A 21,777-nucleotide genomic window follows, 5' to 3' on the forward strand; every position below is an offset into this window, starting at 1 on the left:
AAAGTACTCTAAGTCACACACGCACACAAGGAAATGCACACACATCCTCCTTCTATCTCATGCCTACTTCAAACCTGCCTTATGAGTCCCCTGACAGATCCACACAGAGTCAGCTCAGCACATGCACACAGACATTCAATCACTGGAAAGCAGCGCAGGCCATATATAAATCCATCAAGTAAAGCATCTTCCAGACCGTTCCCAATGCGAATGAGATGTCCCAAAGCCTTATGGTCTTATTTGGCCTCTGTGAAGGCAAGAATGTGATCTATGCTACCCTAATTGTTGCAGGAGGATGTTTTATAAGCACATTGAGGATAGGCTAAAAGGACAAATAAATCCTTCGTCTTGTAGTTTGCTGATAAATTTGTGGTTTTTAATTATAGTGTCTTCTGGCTGCATAATGTGTAAATTCATTTTACTAGCAAAGAAAACCATGAGTGAAGTTTACTGCCAGAGAATATCCAATGGCCACTATATTGTGCATTTTGCAAAATACAGTACAAACTTTAAGACTTATTTACAAGTGCTATTTGACCTGGCTGTCAATCATTGACTTTCATTCTCTTGGTACCTCCTTCATTCATTCTTAATGTCAATATGGAATATGTAGTTCACTATCAACACTGGCTAGTCTTGGCAGGTCTGATGTCCGTGCTTGCTCTCCACAATAGCTGGTTAGCCATGTCTGACATCTGTGGCTCTGCACAGTCAGGGTGAATGCCAGGCTGAATAATACACCAGGGCAGCACTGTTGGGGGAGGCACACGCCACTCTGCTCTGCCTCTTCTGGTTTCTGGACCTGTGACATGCTGCAAACAATTCATTTCAACAACTTCTATCATTTGCTTTGTGCTGAATGATGTACACTACTGGCTTTTAGTTACTTAATGTAGATACAATCAATATTTTTCTATTAACAATGGATCACAGGAAAGGTGTCTCCTGTTGCGATGAAGCAACAGAGTTATCACCTGACTCTGTGGTTCCCTATCAGCTTTAGGGAGAATTTTTGCATGTTTTCCTGGCCCTGCTTTGGTTCACTCTTACAGCTCTCATCAGAGTCAGTAACTGACTCAAATTTACCTCAGGAGCTGGTGGAGAGCAAAACAGAGCTAAAAGGAGAGCAAACGTTGGACTTATATTCATCAGGTGGCCAGAAACATGACTCAAAAATGAATACTAATGTTGCTCTATGTTTGGTGGATGCAAATCTTTGTGAGCATGTTACAGCTAATTTCTACCACCCTGACTTAGCCAAGAAATCATGAACAATAAGAAAAATATTGTGGGTTTAATGAATTTAAGTGGGGTTTCTTTTTCTAAGATTAAAATTAAAATTCTAAAATATTTTGTTGCAGCTTGATTTAATTTGTTATGAAGTCTGAAGGTGTGATAGTTTCTTCAAAGACTGTAAAAATTATGAAACAATAACACAAGAAGAATTCAAATAAATAAGGTTTCCCTCAATAAATAAGGTCTCACATAAATAAGGTCTGTAAATCTTCTGCCCAGGGTAAACAAGAGGCCAAAAACACCATTTTGACCCTAAAGAGTCTGGTTAGTCCATTCATCCTTCACACAGAATTTACATGACACCAGGGGTGTGAGTGTTCTACACACCCGATGTAAAGCTTCTGATGCTGCGTTGGCGCGGCTGTCAGTGTGGAAGAGTGATCTCCGTCCTTCCCTGCACCACAGCCGGCTACTGACCCCTGGCTGACCCCTGGGCCAGCGGCTGGGGTGTTAATGTTCACCCTCACCAGGGTTGCACCCAGCATGTTTATTTTATGACACGGGAGAACGGATCTCAGAAGGGAGTGAGGCCTAAACACATTGACCCCCCAATCCCATTAGAAAGGAGGCTACTGAGCTGTAAAGGCTCTTTCTTATGCCTGAGACATGTTGTTACACAGGCCTGTGCTTATACTGCAGAGGGGCTACCATCCACAACAGTAGCACTGAAAATCAAAGCGCTCACAATGCAAGGTGGATAAAAGGGGACCAGATTCAATCCATTTGAAGAATATTTCACAAATCCTACATATTAATGGTTTTTATACATTTTCTCCCAAATTTCCAAATATAGTGTTTTACTAACTCAGAATTATTGTTGGTATTTACATTATTGCATTGTAAGTTTAGTTCATTTCAATACAATTCAAATCTTTATTGTTCCATATGGGAAATTTGCTTTGCGAGCAGGTTTTGAAAAAACACAACAAACCACCATATTTTATATTATGCAAACATGCATTAAAGGCAGTAGAGGCTGCGGAGGTATGCTCCAGTACTGTTTTGCATTTGTCATCAAGCTGTCAAAAGAAAAGAAAGATAAGAAATTTCATAGCTGATCAAGTTGAAGTTTGCTTCAAATCCGCCTGCAACATCAGTCTGTTTACTTTTCTTTTACTTAAGCATCAACATCACAAGAGTTACTGTTGTGGCAAAATGTTTGTGTAAATGTGCATAGGCATTAATTTGAACATGAATGTAAGTGTGTGCACATCTCTCTCTCTCTCTGTGTGTGTGTGTGTGTGTGTGTGTGTGTGTGTGTGTGTGTGTGTGTGTGTGTGCGCGCATGTGTGTGCATGTGTGTGTGTGTGTGTGTGTGTGTGTGTGTGTGTGTGTGTGTGTGTATGTGTGTGTGTGTGTGTGTGTGTGTGGCAGCCTTGAGCACACATCAAGAGAGAATCCTTCGGCCACATTTCCAATTCCGCTCAATTTCAGCAAGAATCTCAGTAATCCCGCTGAAGAGCTGCAGTTCTCCCACAGTGACATCCCATAATGGCACTAACACCAGAGTGGTGGGCACCCAGTTATGACTCCCGGGCTCCATTCGGCGCACGTTCCCAATCCCCCAACCTGTCTGTATGCAAACAGAGCCCCCCCAGAGGAGAACACTGATCTGGCAGCCTTTAACTGAGCCCTGTGTAGACATATTTAATGCCTCAATAACCACTGCTTAAGACAGAGTGATGAACGCCAGGGGCTTTCATTACCACAAGATGTGTGTGTGTGTGTGTGTGAGTTTGTGTGTATGACTACAGTACGTACCTAAATAAGCGTTCCACTGTCATTTACCCATTGGGAATGTCAAGCTGTTGTTGTTTTAACAAAAATACATATGGCGCTGCCTCAGTTGCACCAGGAGCATATGGCTTGGTGATTTGCTCTCATGAATTAGCACGGCTACCCAGCAAGACTAGCTACTAATCTGCCTTTCAGCATTACAAATTTATTTTGTGCCTACAGCCTGTTGACAGAAGAGACTTGTGAATGTGTCAGAGTCAAGGTGATTAAGGTCACAAAACTAGAAGCGGTCATAAAATTAAAGGGGAAAATACAACTTTGCATTTCTGATGACATGAAAAATGCATGATTTTTTTTAACCTCTCAGGGTCCTAGTTTTCATGTTCCTGTTAGTGTCTGGGAGGTGCAGAGGCAGCTGGAGCGCAGGGTAAATACAGTCAGAACTGTGTCACAGCATCAGTGGTACAGCTTATTGGTTCCTCACGTATGTACACAGTGTGAGACAATGGAAAATAAAGCACGCCCACATGTACAGCACACACACACACACACACACACAAACAAGTATGGATTGATATGCTGTAAAATATTGAAAGACAGGGGAAAAACATTATGGAATTCTATATTTCTAGAATAGGCAAATCGGAGAACTGTGTCAAATGTTTATGTTAGAAAGAAAACTGCTAACATTTAGACACAAACCTCACTCACACACCATTTGCTTCATGGGCCTGTTTCTGTTTTTCTTCCACTTTGGCGATGATGACAAGAACACCCAAGAGGAAAGTCTCTCTCTCCCCAGACACTCATCACCCAGTGAAAGAGAGAGCTCGTGGAAGGATCAATTTGTCTGCACAGGAAACTGTGTAATGTTAATCACAACTTTAATTTGGGCTGAATTAGCATTTTGATGAACTTGCGGGGCTGACTCGTGTGCTCTAAGCACCTTCAAACGCAGCGCGCACAGAGGAAATGGCAGTGTGGTTAATTAACGCTTGCACACAGCAGATGGGCTCAGTGAAGGGCCTGGCAGAAAGAGACAGAGAGCGGGAGGAGATGGAAAGGAGTCACTGTTAATGGGAGAAAAAGAACACAATATAAAATTTCCAATCAAATGGCTGGTTAAAAAGCAACTGCTAAAGATGGTGGGGAGTACTAAATAATATTTCAGTCTTTTTAGGGAAAACAGAACACAAAGAGTCAGTAATAGCTTACAGAAAACACAACTGGCAAATCTTGGTCAAACATGCAGCCTGTTTACATATGCCCAACCGTTTCAATCTCGGTGCACAGAGTGTAACTCAACATGGTGCCTCATAGTGTCTTATTGCCTTCTCACTCGTTCTGCAAAATCTTTTGCTAACACATTTAGAAATGTTTTTTCCCCCATGTTTCCTATTCTGAAACATCTTGTTACCATATTTACTCGTCCTCACTAGATCCACATATCCCCCTGAATTTCCATATGGCTTTTTATGTCTCTCCTCCTCCACATATAGACACTATATATTTTATATCTATTCTCATTCATGATATATTTGATGTTAAACCTGATTAGGTTATTTGAACCTGCACTGTCTGTGTGTAAGTCCATGATGAAGTTTTCTTAGAGTGCATGGGTGTACAGACAAATTAAAAAGATAGGTTCACAATTTTTCAAGTCTGTCTTAAACCATTAGTTAGATGCCCAGTAGAACACTGACACATAGTTTTCTTGCTGTAATCATTCCCCTCTGTTTATACTGACCATTAACAGTCCCCCTCATAATACACTGCATGGATATCCAGAAGATATCCACTTAATTTGTCTAACTCACATTATCTTTAAATACATTTTAAACTCAACACAAGGAATGTGGATTTGTCCCCTATCATAAACAGGAAGAATGATTACAGTGAGCAAAACCCTTTACAATGCTCATGTGGGCACCTGACTGTTGTTTTAAGACAGACTTGAAAAATTGTGAACCTGTCCTTTAAACCAGTGTACATGATCAGCACAATGCACCAATGTAAAATGTGAAAAATGGCAGTTTGCATATATTTGGCCCATTACTTTTAGATAATTTAATCATTTATTTTCAAAATATTTTTGATTTTCAATTCAACTTTGCAAGAATGTAATATTTTAAATATCAATAAAATATGTCAGCCATCATCACCAAGCACTGAAACTGCTTGAGTTAACCAAATATTCATATAACATTCATAGTCTCATAGTCTGTTGTTTACTTACTGTTTGTGTTTTTAGTTTCTTAACCCTAACACAACAATGTTTTAAATATCAGATCTTAAAAGAAACATCAGCTAAAGTTGCTTAAACACACCAAAAAGAAAATGTTTTCAGTCCCTGCTAACCATGTATTATCACATAATGAGTTTCCTGAGCAACGGGTACAGTATTTCTGAGAAGGCATGCTGGTGTTGACTTTTTCATGGGTCTGTTCTTAATGTTTTGAACACCACAAACAAAATCCCATTCACCTCCATCACACCGAAGTTAAAGAAATAAAACATGAACTATTTGCATTGCTAGATAAGTAAGTATAGGTGAGAACATAGAGTATTTGTTTATTGAATATACCCTTTAAGTGCCTTGCTCAAGGGCACCTTAAGCTATAGTTAAGTGATAATATTGCTCACTGACCCAAATCATAAAACAGAAACTCTTCCATGATCATTATGAGAGCTCATTAGAAGAAATGAACCACTGTGTTCCTCACTGTGCACTATACCTTCATCTTACCACTTCCTTCCCACCTTTCCCTTGAATCCTTTCCAGAAATAACCTTCACTTCACTGTCGTCTTTTTTTTCCATGCTGGGCAGAATTTCAGACCTGGCTTCCCACAGTGAGGTGTGATTTGTAAAAACACAATAAAAATGGAAAGATGGGTGAGACTTGGGTGGTGGGGAGTGGAAGGACAGCAAAGCGAGCTCCCCTGTTGCGATAGCCTGTGGTGGGGCATTAACAGGATGTCCGGGCAGGGTAAATCTTCTACCAAACCGCTCAGAGCTCAAACCCTCAGAGAATTTCTCAATCACTGACAGGCTGTCAGTCACTGCAGTGGGGTCACCAGCAAATAGAAAGCAACAGTAGATCTGATCTATTCAACCTCTACAAAATACATGTTTTGTTTGTATATAGTTAAAAAGGAGTTTAAAGCGCCCAATCTTTTGCATAGAGAGGATTTAGGAAGTGAACAAACCATGGTGACCTCTGACCTGTGGTTGACTCATGTAAAATAAAAAAGGGAAGGAAATGAGAGACAACAATGAAGGATTTTTTACAGAGAGTGAAGTCAGACAGATATGAAGCTTGTGTTCAACTTCAAAGACTTAATAGGAATGCCTCCTTTTGGAAACATCAGATGTGAGAGTGCAGGAACATGTTGTTGGTTTAAAGGGAGAACATGTGACTGTTCAGTATCTAGGGCCATCCCCTAATTGCCAATTTTTAGCTTTTATCCGTCTAAAATGAGACAATAATAGAAAGGTGTAGCCTTGTGTGGCTAATTTTGAGTCCAGCAGAAGTCATTTAGAGAGATACTTTTTCTCTCTCTCTCTCTCTCTCTCTCACACACACACACACACACACACACACACACACACACACACACACACACACACACACACACACACACACACACACACACACACACACACACACACACACACACTATAAGGAAGAGCGAGATGGAGAAATGGAGAAAGAGAGGGAGATGGAGAAAATGGGGAAACAGAGATATCTGTTCCCAGGCAGCAAGAGAGTCTCCAATTATGGCAGGATGCAGCATCAATTTAAGGGCTAATTATGTGCGTAATGAGCTCACCGTCATGCGTCCGCGCCCCCGTCACCGCGCCCGCTGCTCTAAACCCCCCCCCCCCCCCCCCCCATACGCGTCCCACCTCCACCCCCTTCTCCATCTGAGCGCCCGGTATCTAATTAAAAAACTACATGCGCCGCGGCGCTCTCGTCTGATTCACACCATGGAAATTAATCCTCAGATAAACATGTTTGACGGATACCAAACTATTGCATGAGCTCTGGACGAGGCGCAATGCTCTTTCAGCCGGGTGTAAACTGCTTTGCATTTGACTTACAAAAATGAATGATCTGAAATAGTTTAAGAAAACTAAAGGGTTATGAGAGGGTGAATTAGGAAAAAGGGGGTAAATGATTATTATCAATATATATACAGAAAACTGTACAAAGTCAACTCGAGATTTCTAATTCAAACTGAAAAAATGTAACACATGGAGCTAAAGAAGTATGGACTATTTTTTATTAGCAACATGTTTCAGCACAACAAACAAACCTCTAAGATGCAGAGAAAAGAGGCCAATCAACAAGAAAACAAGTCAACAACTCAGTATAACATTTAAACCGGTGAGCTGACTAGAAACGTATATCAATATGTTGTGTACAGATCACTTAAAGAATTACAAGCAGTGATAAGAGGCTAAAAACGAGAGGGGGGTGGAGGGGTCGTGTTTGAGACTTGGTTATCAACTATTAACAGGGCCTGCGCATCAGTTTAGCACATTTATTGACTTTCTCAAAAAATGACACCCGTGTTTTTAGGCCTCTTTCAGCGTTGTGTTTGGGTTATTATATCACTTAAACATCACTAAAACTGTCTATCTTATTGCTATTTCTCCAAATTCCACATTGCCTTTTTGAGGAACTGTATTGTTAACGTGTATACTGATGAAAAATAATTTACGTTAAGATAATAAAATACTGCATTTATTTAGTATTGCACCAACGAGAACCCAAATAATTTAAAGACTGATCTGGATGGAGAACTCTGACGTTTATATATGAATAATACATAAAGTTGGCTCGTTATGATGTGAAAATATAACATTGTTTCTTGAGTAAAATTTGATTTCCCCCCCCCCCCCTCCCTCTTGGATATGTTCCTGCAATAATCATCATCTGGGGGTCTTTAAAGGTTTTACAGTACAGCCCCATGCAGAACATCCCTGCGGTGCTTTTTCATGCAGATGTATTTCTTTATTTCAGCTTGATCCGTGATCTTTTCTGCGTTAATGACAAAAACACAACAAGATCACATCTAAGCTCACTTCGGCCACTGCCAAGTGCCTTGCATACCTTGCAGTGCCAAATCGACGCCCACGGCAAGTATCCAATCAGACGAAGGAGTTCGACGATTCCAGCCAATCAGAGCAACGTGGGCACACAGTAGGCGGGTCTCGAGCAGCTCCAGAGAGGGACATTGAGATAGTTGGGGAGAGGAGGCTTGTTGGGCACGAATGCCACTCGTTGCGCGTAACTATAATTTGGAGAGGTGTATGCAGCGCACGACCCGTTCGCCTTTCCAGGTGGAAATCCACGAGGAGCTGAAACCAAACTTAACTGGGACGACTGGTGAACCCGGTTCAGGACAGGTGAAATTCCCAGCAGGCTGCCTGTAAGGCCATAGGATCGATTCACATGTATGAAAATACAGTCTGTCTGAGTGCGGGTAGGAATACTGCGGATATATGGCTTAACAAGTATGTTAACTAGTACTGGATGTCATTTTTAAAATGTCATTTTATTGTTTTTAAAGGTTTTTTTTTTTTAAACCGTTGAGGTGAGAAAATGTTGTAGTTGTTTTACCAACGCAGGTTCACGTGTTTCAGGAATTGTGTTTGGGTCAGATGTCATTTCCTCGATGCCACTGAGTGATTGTGATGACACAGAATAACACAGAATGCAATACTGAGAATTATTTAATCTCACTGTCAGAATGTTTATGTGTTTTATGATGAATATTTAAGGCTGACTTGGTCGCTAAAATGACAGAAGACATAAATGTTTGCAGCTCCCTTGAGGAAAATTCGGAGAAATTTATGACACAATAATCTGAGTTTGTCTTTTAAAAGTAAAAGAAAAAAAGAAAAAAGAAAACAAGTCAGTGTGAATTATTCTGAGGTCATGCCTGCATGGGTCAGCTGCTTAAATAACTACACATCATGAAATTATGTTATATTATATGCTGGGATTTTTTATTTCTGTGGAATTTGTTATTGCACATATTTTTTTTCCTTTTGACTGTTGTAATAGTGGTTGAGTTGTCTTCATTGTATATTTAGATGTAGTTTTTGTTGTTGCTTTAGTTATTCATTATTTATGCTAGTGTTAAAGACTGACTGCATGTCTTATTTAATAGTAGCTATAATTTCCAGAGTCAGCGCTAGCTGACACGCAGGCCTGCATCAGGCATACATCACAATAACACAATCATGTCCGGTGCAATAGTAAAGTAGTCCTCTGCAGATCAAAATGCAATCATGCCTGCTGGATATGACAATTTCTCTTTTCTTTATATTTTGCAGGTCATGGATGAAAGCCGGCGGCTGCACTTTGGATCTTTAACCAGCTGAAGCTTCACCGCCAGGAGTACCAGGGATATTTAAACATTTTTGGATTCAACTGTGTATTTGTGTTCAAATTCCTGCTTATAGTCGATTCTACAATGCAAAGGAGGCAAAGTGGAGAGAAATCAGTCAAATTGGTGCTGATTTGAATGCGAACCGCTGCACACGAGAAAAAGGATACAAGTGAAACGGCGCCGAAATGAAGGAGAAATCCAAAACGGCCGCAAGGACTAGACGGGAAAAGGAGAACAGTGAATTTTATGAACTGGCCAAAATGTTGCCCTTACCGTCGGCAATCACATCACAGCTGGACAAAGCGTCCATCATAAGACTGACCACGAGTTACCTGAAGATGAGAATTGTTTTCCCTCAGGGTGAGCGAGCAGCCCACTTTACACACACCTCATTGGGTTATTTTTTTTCTTAACTTCTTTCCTGTCAGGTGTGGAGCTCAATTTAGTGCGAAAACATAGCATGTATCATTACTCATTTAAAAATAATTATGGCCGTATTTGTTAACTTTCAGGAAAAATTACATTATGAGGTTTAAAGTCCGGGAAAATATAAAATCACTATTTTTATGCCTAAATATTATTCCCTAATAACACAGTAATGACATTATTATTTATAGTGTCTATGTTAATTACTGCAAATAGAATTATAGAAGTATTAATAAAATCAGTAATCACTTTAGGTCTCCTTCCAATTGTAGTAATGTTATGGAAGATTTTTTAAAATACAGTTGAATGAAGTATTAAGTAGAGTAGGCACGGTTACGCGCCAGGAACTTTCATCCATACAGAAATATTAATATTATACTAATTTCTCATTGATCTACAGGAAGTCTTTACACATTTATTATGATCGTTTTTTACTCAGTGTGTCCAAAGGCAAAGGAGGCAATCTGCCTCCATCTTTTTTTTGTTCTTTCTTTTTTTACACAGGTCTCTTCAGGTTTCTTTTCTGCGTGACTGAGAACAAGACGCACCAATTATTTTTAAAAAAGGCCCTGCAAGGCTTCTAATCACCTAAAGCCATGTAAGCAGGAGGCACACACACAATCACACACAGCCTCTCTGGCCGGTGTAAGAAAAAAAAAGGGGGGGGGGGGGGGGGGGATGCTATAAATGATCTCCCATGAAATCAAATCAGAAGCTCCGCGTTTTTACTGTCACGTGTAGTTAATGTAACAGACAGGTTTATTAATATGTTTGGTGTTATAACATGGAACATAAAAGCCTGTAAAAAAAATCTTTTTTTTAATAGAAATTTTATCATTTGTATTTTTCAATATTTTCAATCGTTGAGTTGGAAAAAATATCTTCTTTGCAGTGCTTGTTGTAGGTAATGTAGATTTCTTTCTACAACCTCCCATCTGCTGGGGTGAAATGATACCAAATATCGGACAGCGGAGACCTATTTTTTTATTTTCATTTACAGCAGGGGAGACGAACACCTAATTAATTGATGATAGCCCATCACTATGACATTTCTGATGAAACTGAGTGAATTACAATGAGCAGCAAAATAGCCCACACTGCGGAATTTGTAGGGTTCTTGGAACACTCCCCCCAAAAAAAATCAAAATATGAACTACATTTGGGTAGGAAATAATAATAATAATGATAATCAAATAGCAATAATAGTAATACACTTATTACAACATCACGATGAATGCTGCTATTTAAAGAGAGTCTATTGCAGTTGCTGTAAAGGAAACGTCGCCTCTGCAGCTTGTAAACAGCAGCAGATTAATGAGGTGCAACATGTGAGAGACATAGAGGAAAGACTACTGATCATGCTTTAACTCGAAATAGACTTATTTTTAAACAGGCACGTGTGTGTGTGTGTGTGTGTGTGTGTGTGTGTGTGTGTGTGTGTGTGTGTGTGTGTGTGTGTGTGTGTGTGTGTGTGTGTGTGTGTGTGTGTGTGTGTGAGAGAGAGAGAGAGAGAGAGAGAGAGAGAGAGAGAGAGATAGAGAAAGAATGACTAAATTTCAATAATAATAATAATAATAATTATTATTATTATTATTATTATCATTATTATTATTATTATTATTATAAGCAATGCAAAATATGGCATTGTGTTTTAAATAATTAAGACACAAAATGACAATAATAAATAAATAAATAAAAATGATAAAAACATGAACTCTTCATTATAATGTCACGCAGCAGCCAAACAGTATTTCTCACTCTCTCCAGGTCTGGGAGAGGCCTGGGGTCATACGAGTCGAACAAGATCTTTGGACAATGTTGGACGAGAACTGGGATCTCATTTACTGCAGGTATACGCTTACTGGTTTTACTTATTTTTATTAGTATCATTATTACCAGCATTATAAACTGATATGCAGCAATGGAATCTGGTCAGCGTGGTCATGTAAAATAATGCGTCATGTAACTGTCGCATGTTGTTTATTTGCAGACTCTGGACGGATTCATCTTTGTTGTGGCTCCAGATGGAAAGATAATGTACATTTCAGAGACAGCGTCGGTCCATTTAGGTCTCTCTCAGGTATGCTTGTGTAAACATATTTATTTATGTCAGATATATTTTTTTCTGCGTTTCTATTATGTTTCACTTGAAAGAATATTCAATTTACACCGCCCATCACACAGTCTCTACCTGTTAATTACCTGAGTTATTCTCAACAGGTAGAGTTGACCGGGAACAGTATTTATGAATATGTCCATCCTGCCGACCACGATGAGATGACAGCCGTTCTGACGCCACATCAGCCCTATCATTCACACTTCGTCCAAGGTAAAAACACTTTACTCTCTCGGCTATTTGCAATTTAATTGCAACTTAGTGTTTATAGAAGCGGCATATGGCTATAATAAAAGCGACAGATGTGTATGATGTTACACAGATGGAACAGTGCGTGGAAAATAAATGTTCTTCAGTGTGTCTTATTCGTGATGGATGTATTTTGAAACATGGAGCACAATCACAGTTTATTTTCACTCATTTTTCATCTGTCATATTGGCCTATGAGACAACGTTTTTTAATATGCAGCCATATTTTGACAGGCTTCGTTTTTTTTCCTCCTGCGTGTTTTCCGATCGGGCCTTTTTTCTTTAAAGAGCACCCAATTCTTTTTTCCTCTCTTTCAGAGTATGAAGCAGAGCGCTCCTTCTTTCTGCGGATGAAATGTGTGCTGGCAAAAAGAAACGCAGGCCTCACCAGTGGTGGATACAAGGTAGACAAAGAAGCGTTGTCACTTGCCCATTAGTATTTCAAAATAGTTTTTAAATGAGTTAATTATTAGTTAACTAATTGCCAAAAATTGAATTATTACATGTAATAAATTAATAGAATTAAAACAATGACTATTAGGATTCAAATAGATTTTTCTTGATCATATGCTTTATATTTTTTACATCTAAATGAAAAATGAACATACAATTCTTGTGATGTCACTGTGTCATAAGGATTTCAATATTTAACATTAATATTTTAATATAGGTAATATTGTAGTTCAATTATCATTTTAATTCTTGTTGAAGTATGTTATTATGTTACATTAATCTACATTTAATTTTCATTGTCCACCACAGGTGATCCACTGCAGCGGCTACCTGAAGATCCGTCAGTACAGTTTGGACATGTCACCTTTCGAGGGCTGCTACCAGAACGTTGGTTTGGTGGCTGTGGGACACTCTCTGCCTCCCAGTGCTGTGACTGAGATCAAACTGCACAGTAATATGTTCATGTTCAGAGCCAGTCTGGACATGAAGCTCATCTTCCTTGACTCCAGGTACACAGAGCTGTACACACCGTGCCATCATCTTTAATAATAATCTATAATAATGTCTCTCTGCATTTTTAAATTGTTAAAAATCACCTGCAATGTAAGTTCCATTAGTTGTGTACACTTAATGTGAAGCCTGTAAAACCAATTTCTCACAAGAGGTTAATCCAACTCTTCCAAAAAATACTGCGTTGCTGACTGAAAAACTGAAAAATTGTCTTCCCTCAGCAAAAGCTAAAATATATATATTTTTTAAAATGTCAGAATCCCTCTGGATATTTTTAACATAACTCCTTAATTCCTCACCAGGGTAGCAGAGCTGACGGGTTACGAACCCCAGGACCTGATAGAGAAAACTCTGTACCATCATGTCCACAGCTGTGACATCTTCCACCTCCGCTGTGCGCACCATCTCTGTGAGTTACACACTTGCTCTATTATGCTTTTTACAACAAGCTGCCTGACCTTCTTTTTGTCAGACAGTAACTGCTCAGGCGCCCTGCTGCAACCACCACATGCAGACAATTACACACGTACGAGCAGACACGGCTCTCACACACAAACATGCACATCGTTAAATACGTTAATCCCTGTCGTCTGTCTGATTCTTTTATCTCCTTCAGTGCTGGTAAAAGGCCAAGTCACCACTAAGTATTATCGTTTCCTGGCAAAGCACGGCGGCTGGGTCTGGGTCCAGAGTTATGCCACAATCGTCCACAACAGCCGATCCTCAAGACCCCACTGTATAGTCAGTGTCAACTATGTCCTCACGTGAGTCTTGATAAAGATTTCCATCCCAAAATCTACTGAGAACCTTACACAAATGAGCTACTCTTCAGAAACATTAGAGAGTAAAAGTTATATACATGTTTATGCATATAATATTGCTGCTATCTTTCATTTTGTGATATAAGTCATACATTTTATACCCAGGTTGCTAGATTTATTGCATTTGAGACTGAAATCCTGAAAACTACAGTTACATGATTATAGTAGCACAGGGTTTATGAGGCCATACAGGGCTAAAAGCAAGTGCATTTTTAATGGTGTTTGCTGAAGGAATAGCATTGAATATTTAACTGGATTAAGTAAAATCACATCATACACTCTTATGATCCATGCTTGAAGCTCACTCTGTGATATGATGGCTCTTTGTCTCTCTGAAAAATCCCTCCCTTTATCCCTCTGTAGTCCCTCTGTACAAATCCACAAACTACTGCAGCTGCAGGTCTCAGGCAGTTGTGTGTTATGAGAGCACAAACCACACTCGGGCCCTTTGAGACAGCAAGACAAACATCAGGGTTCAACCCCATCAAAAAACCTCTACTGTCACCATCGATCTGCAGTCTAAAGAAAGCAAAGTCGATCGAACGGTGAACTAGGAATCAATAGCTATCTCATAGCTCTAGCACATGTTGGATTTTCCTTGTTAGGTTTGGTTGATCCACATGTCGCTTTTCTCTGTGTGTGTGTGTGTGCGCGTGTGTGTGTGTGTCCTTCTGTGTGTGGTGGTGTGTCGATGTGAGTCTTTGTACGTGCATGCATGCATATGGCTGCACTCCAGGTATTGATTTCTTCAATGCAGTAAGGAGACAACAAAGTAACTACATTAAAATGACAGTGAATTTCCAAACGCATAATTAGCTCTAACACAGGCGTATCAAAAAGTTCACACGCAGTAGGAACGTTAAAAAAAACAAAAAGACAATTACATTAAAAAATACAAACAGCAATTCAATCACCTTTCCCCAACAGCATTTTAACCCAACAGGAATCCATTAATAAATCATGTTTGGAGGTTGGCTGGTGGCGCATTTCAGACATGAGGTGCTCTGACATTGACCCTGAGGTGGAATTCGGCTAACACAGCTGAGTTTGCACAAAGGCCCAACATTATTGGCTCAGACATAAGTCAGACAGGGCACAGATAGGATGCAGAACCAGCCACCGCAACTATACCTGCAAAAGCAAATAACAGTCACACTGTGTACTGGCTATCCAAACACAGCCTTTCCCCCAAGGTGTTGTACATAAAGAATGGGTCATATTTAGAGTCATATTAAAGAGGCTGGCAGTGCAGGGTCAGGGATGGGCCACGGGGTTTAAAATGCCAGGCAGCTGCTATTACATACTGTTGATGTGATAAGTTAAGAATAGGCTCATGTTTGCTGAACACTTGACACAGGAGCCTTTTCACTCCCTCGACAGTGTCACTTGGATTGAGTTCAGCTACAGGACAGTGGGTTAAAATGTCAAAGATGGTGCACAGACCACATGCACAAATACAAGTTAAAAGAAGTCTGCAGTAATCAAAAAATAGGAGGAGGTTTAGTGCAGAGGTTGTTTGTGTGCAACCGCATGCATTTTTCTGGGCGTGTGCAGATTAGTCATGTTGCTTTCTAGCGGTGTTATGGTTTTACGGTAGAAAAGAATGATTAACTTTCAGGGTGTCTGTTTTTTTTCTCAGGTACTTAAAGGCAAGAAGTGGGAGGACTTAATCTTTTATATTTATCTCAAATGTTGTTTTCACTTCTCATAGTCCTCACATCACTCATATCATAAAAAAGTGTTTGTAAAATAAGTATGTGTGGCTATCTATATTCAATATTGGCCAAGACGTCTGCTACAGACTAATTACTGAGTTTGTCACTTGGTGCAACACAACAAAAGGCTCTAAGAAAGAGAGACAGTCCGCAGATTATTTGGAAGAAATTCAAGCCTAAAGGTTTGTTAAACTCTAAATTAACTGGCAAAACCTGAGCAACAACATTCATTGTCCTTGAGCAAGGCACTCAACCATCAACACTGTAATGAAGCGGCTCAGTGGCCCACAGCAGACAAGGCATAAAATAATTTGAACGAAAGTGAAGCTGAGATGCAAACGTGTTTAAACAATACTAAGAATCTACTACCATGTTAGCAGCTCTGTAAAACCATCTTTGAGATAGAGCCTAACATACTGTTGTTTTGCAGATATAATGTTTACCAATTTCACCATCTTAGCGTTAGCATACTAAGATTTGCTCTTTAGCCGTAAACACATACTGGATGTATAATAGGGCTGAATAAAAAAAAATCAGGGGATCGATATTAGTTATTTAAATTCAACCAGCGGAGAATATGACTATGTACCAATTTCATGACAATTCATCAAAATAGAAGTAGTGATATTATACCCAAACAACAAATGTTATGATGGCACAAGAGGATAAGTCAGAGGATCAGTAGGCATCATCTTCCTGGGACTTTGACTGTGTGTACAAAATTCAGTGGCACTGCCATCTAATAGTGGACTGACCAACCTACTAGTGTGGCTAAAAAATGAGCAATAATTTCTCTTTCCAGAAACAATGTCCTCATTACTCCAGATGATCTTTAAACTTATCTGTGAAGTTACCGTTTCTACCAAAGAAATTGTTCATAATACAACTGTTGACATTGTGTAATTTAGATGAGACAACCCCTAAATATGTGCTTGATTTAAGAAAAAAAAACGATAAATAAACTATAAAAATTAATGTGCATGTAGATTTCACCCAAACCCATAAATGTCAACCTCATGGTGATGCTCAGATGAGAAGTCAGAGGATTGCCAAAGTTGGTATAGGCTTGAACTGCTTGGGACCTTGAAAGATTGTACAAAATTTCATGCCAATCCATTCAGTTGACAGACCAATTGCCATCACTTGAGCCATGCTGCTAGCATAGCTAAAAAGTCATAATCTGGATAAATATTGGTTAAAACTGTTATTTTTATATCTAACATATATTTTGTGTGTGTGAAAAGGGACACGGAGTATAAGGGAATGCAGCTGTCCTTGGACCAAATGAGCCCCACCAAGCCTGCCTTCCCCTACACTGACAGTCACAGTGAAGACAGGAAGAGCACAAAGTCACGTCTCACCCAGGCGAAGGCCAAAGCCAGAGTGTCACCCTACCCGCAGGTAATCAACAGCCTCTTTTATAGAGCTAAATCAAGAGAGGGGACTCGGTGCAGGCTTAATTGTTAGAAAGAGGTTCAAATCACAAACTGATTTTCTTGTTTATGTCCAGCAGTTTTCGGCTTTCAATCCAGAGCGTTCAGAGTCAGACCAAGACAGCCAATGGGGAGGGAGCCCGCTGACAGACTCTGCCTCCCCCCAGCTGTTGGATCCTGGTGAGGCCACGGAGGCATCATGTGCTTACCGACTGTATCCAGACTCGGGCTCCCTTTGCTACGGCCTGGGTCTATCAGAAGAGGATCTCGCCCATGCCCAAACACATCCTCACACCACCACCTGCGATCGTGTTCGATGCCAGAGTGGGCGCTACTTTCTGGGAGCCCCCCAGTCAGGAAGAGAGGTGTGGTGGGACGCCACACGCTCCGTGCTCTCACTGCCGAAATCTTCCGTGGAAAACAACGAGGGATACGAAATCACATCGTACCATGGAGCCATTCACGGTGAGGTGTTAGGGTTGAGACCACAACCATCTGTCTCTGAAAATAGCTCTGGCCTAGGTTCTCCTGGTAGCTGTTTTCCAAATGTTATTATGGGACATGCTAAGTTGTTTACGCCGTCTCTTGCCAGTGTGCCGATTGCTACCATCTGTTCAAAAATTTCCTGCAGTTGAAAGCCAAGTCATTTTACATCTCACATCCTCAAACAGTGAAACAACCCCCACTGTGGTTCTGCTAAGACGTTCAGTCTAACAAACCATGATTCCATACAAATTTAAAACTGAATTGCACACGTTACACAGACAATTTGTGGTCTTAGCAACTTAGCAACCAACCACACTGTAGATACAAGCAGAAAGGGTCAAATTACTTATTAACACAACAATGTAATTCATCTATTTCATTGTTTTGAAATGTCGCCATTGAACTCTTCTTACAGGACGAGGCCACTGGGATGAAGACAGTGTAGTGAGTTCACCTGATGGTGGAGGGTCCACCAGTGATTCAGGTGAGCGATACCACGGCGACCATTTCCGGGCTAGCCCTCGAGAGCCCAGCAAGATGGAGACTCTGATCCGTGCCACACAGCAGATGATCAAAGAGGAAGAGAGCCGTCTGCAGCAACACAAGGCGCCACTTGAAGTCTCAGGCCTCACTAAGGCTCACAGCCCATGCTTCACTTCCTCCCTACCCCACCACTCCCAGCTCACTATGCCCAGTGTGGTATGTCGAGGTCCAGGAGCCCCCAGTATCGACCTCCCCTCTGAACGCCTCCATCACCGGGATGGTGTCAAAGTGCTCGGTCCTCATGACAATGACGAAAACACAACCAGTCCGGCATCTATGTCTCGTCTCAGCAGCCCCAGCTCTGATGGGATCCCCAGGTCTGGCCTCTCCCTCAACAAAGACTACATGCAGACGGATCTTTCCCCCCACCCTCCACAACCCCAGGGGAGCCCTCTGCTCTATTCGGCCCAGGAGAGGCAACCATTGGACAGGCAAGCAGCTTATGCTTTGACTGGGTACTCCCTGGAGCACCTGTATGACCAAGAGAGCCTGCGGAGTTACTCGGGTCTGGCCTGTGGAGGAGTTCAGTATGATGTGGCGTCCCATGTGAGGATGCAAGCCGAGCAGATGCAGGGACACAAGGCCACCTCAGTTATCATAACCAATGGAAGCTGACGATGTCTGATGCAGATAGGTCCTGTTCTCTAAATGAGGATGTTACAGTAAGGTGGTGATGTATGCACATGCAACACTTACCAGGTGCTTTATACAAAAGGCTAGACAATGAAAAAAAAGGTACCTGCACTGGGTTGATGTACCCTTTGTGGTTCATTCAGCACAAGTTGTGTTTATCAGGCCTTTGTATCATACATCTCTCTTTTCTTTGTCATTGGAGCACAATTTTCCAAGATGAATGATGGACTAATGTTCATGAACTGATGTTTGGTACACCAAGTTGCATAAAGTGAAGGTTTGCTCCATTACTAGGAATAGAGTGTTACTTTAATAGTGGTGAACTGAATTCCCCTCCCTCCAAAGGTGACCAAGGTTTTGAGTCTGGTTAAACATCAAGCCAATGTTTCTGTCCCAAACGTCTCATGCACCATTGGCTTTGTTAGTTAATCTGTCCTGGACACGATTTCCAAAGGCAGTAAAAAAATGTGTTCCATTGCCCCCTCACCTGAAAACTCCATTGCACAGAGCATAATGTTTGACACATGAGGTGCAACATGGGAAAGGCAAGCATTTCACTATTGTAAGATGTCAATGTTTCCTGGTATTTATTTGTCAGTGGGCTGTTTTCTGTATGTGTCATTTTTTCTGTCCAAGTAGAATCTTTACTGGTGGAATTAGTTTTGGTGTTTGGATCACACCAACACTTGGTGATAAAATGAAACAAAGTGGAAAAACAGAAAGAAGAAATGCTTCTGATATGTAAAAGTGTAAAGTTGGAACTGTTGTAATGTATATGTAAAATGCCCTCACTTAGAAGGCATAGAGATTACAGAACAAGCTCATTTGTAATCTCAGCATGCTCTCTAAATATAGGCATGGTATATATTGACGTACAGTTGTAGCTAAAACCATATTGTTTACATATCAGAGTATACATTTTACTGTTTTTACCTGACTTAACCTTTACCCAATTTATTGGCATACTGTATATAGAGTATGCATTAAATCCCGCTCTACATGCAATTGTTCTCAAAGAAGACCATTTGTTTTGTTTTTGTTATGACAGTGGGGTTAAAAATGAAATGACTGATACAAACTTATCTTAAAAAAATATGTTGAATGTTTTTAGTTTCTCTTATTTAATTTATGATGTAAATATCATCACACAATGAACTTTTGGACAAGAAGTGACAAGATTATTTATTAATTGTTTAAAAAAGTCTCTTAAATCTGAATACAGTCACAAACACATAACTTTTGTCTGTGTTGATTTTTGTCTTACATCTGTTTCCTTTCAAAACTATTTTTAAAGAAAACATATTAGATGATAGATAGATAGATAGATAGATAGATAGATAGATAGATAGATAGATAGATAGATAGATAGATAGATAGATAGATAGATAGATAGATAGATAGATAGATAGATAGATAGACATAGATATTTAGAAATAGGTAAAATGTACATATTCAGTAGACCTTTACATTTTAATTGCCATTGTATTTTTTAGAGTTTCATCTTGAATTGTTTACGTAAGAAGAAAACATACAATATATCCTTATATAATACATACAAACTAATGAACACAATATTCAGTTACTATGCAATACAAGGTCACTATTAGCTATAACATGAACAGGTCAAAACTTCTTAAAAGATTTCATTGAAAATTTAGGAGCAATTACATTTACCAATAGTACTATTTTCTCAATTTTTACTGACTTAAATGCCCCCATAGTAAACCGCTCTGACAGTTTCCGGTCCTTCTGTACATGATTCCAGGTAGAAGGACCAGCATATTTAAATAGCTTTTTCAACTAATTCAGTTCTAAGTCTGCAGACCAACATCTGAAGAATATCATGAGAGTGCAGCCCATATTGATTTTGGTTTTTACACATGTATGCACACAGATGAGGAGGAACCAGGCCAAGGGGAGATTTATATATAAAAGTCAACCTATGTAAAAGTCTGTGGATATACAGAAATGGATACTTAGCAGCAGCATACAGAATACAGTGGTGAAGATTGCCACAGACTGTAAAATGTAATAAAATGTAAAGCTCAGCTGTATAGTTTCGAACATCTTTAGGCATTTGTCAGGTGCATTCATTAAGTGCAGATCACGATAGTCCAATAAAGCTTAAAAAAAATTAAAAAAGTTTGCAGAAATCAAGTGTTTCCTTGTTTGAATGGAGAAACAGGACTTATTCCTAAAAAGCAACTTAATTTAAGTTTCAATGGGGAAAAAAGTTTTTCAGTGTGTGATTTAAATGATTCTGATGAATAATAAAACCCAAATACTTGGTAACTCTTTGCCATTTAAAAATAACATGAGTCTGATGGTATTCTATATTTTTCTTATTGTCAACAAATGCCAAGAAGAGAACAAAAAAAACAGTCTCTTAACTATAAACTTGTGATTTGTTCAAACCACCGGGCATTGCCGTTTTTAGAAAATGTTGCAAAAGCTGGCGTCAGTGGTATATTTCTGGACAATTTTCCAATTAAAACATATTTGCTGCTGTTAGAGAGCAAAATAAACTACAATGCCCACAATCATCATCATGGAGTAACATGTCACCCTGTACAATGGGTTTTTCTCACTGATTTGTTTTTAATAGATTTTGGATAACAATGGTCACAGAGGAATAAGTTATATCAGGCTCTGGCTTTTCATGGGATTTTTTCACAGCAAGAAAAATAGAATATCCAAGGCCTAACAAGTGAAAACAACAGAATTATAAGAACATCTAGTCCAAATCATGAACACATTATTACCATCTACAGCTCAGTATGACTACTGAGCTGTCATGTTTTAAATGCACTTGCAGCAACACACTCCCGCTGTTTGGAGCGGTTGAACTTGCACGTTTAGCCACTCTGACCTCTGCTTAGAGGCAATTTCTCTGCCATGTATTTTAATGTATGTAAGTTATTCACATGTAGCTGGAACGGCTGCCTGCCTGTCTGAG

General features: G+C 39.8%; 1 protein-coding gene across 1 annotated transcript; it reads left to right on the plus strand.

Annotated features, from left to right (window-relative positions):
- Nucleotides 1-9,621: 9,621 nt before the first annotated feature.
- Nucleotides 9,622-18,803, plus strand: LOC133997723 (single-minded homolog 1-like). Its single transcript, XM_062437417.1, has 11 exons — nt 9,622-9,796; nt 11,630-11,712; nt 11,853-11,942; nt 12,083-12,191; nt 12,546-12,631; nt 12,990-13,189; nt 13,493-13,599; nt 13,807-13,954; nt 16,971-17,127; nt 17,240-17,624; nt 18,061-18,803. Exons 1-11 carry the CDS (start codon nt 9,622-9,624, stop codon nt 18,801-18,803), a joined length of 2,283 nt encoding a protein of 760 aa, XP_062293401.1.
- The last annotated feature ends 2,974 nt before the right edge of the window (nt 18,804-21,777 follow it).

Source organism: Scomber scombrus, chromosome 17 (assembly GCF_963691925.1).
Source record: "Scomber scombrus chromosome 17, fScoSco1.1, whole genome shotgun sequence".
In the NCBI taxonomy this organism is placed as follows: Eukaryota; Metazoa; Chordata; class Actinopteri; order Scombriformes; family Scombridae; genus Scomber; species Scomber scombrus.

Coding starts and splice junctions, on each gene's coding strand:
- LOC133997723 (XM_062437417.1), top strand. CDS start 9,622: ATGAAGGAGAAATCCAAAACGGCCGCAAGGACTAGACGGGAAAAGGAG. Junction 13,955..16,970: donor AGTGTCAACTATGTCCTCAC/GTGAGTCTTGAT, acceptor GTGTGTGAAAAG/GGACACGGAGTATAAGGGAA. Junction 17,625..18,060: donor GTACCATGGAGCCATTCACG/GTGAGGTGTTAG, acceptor CTCTTCTTACAG/GACGAGGCCACTGGGATGAA.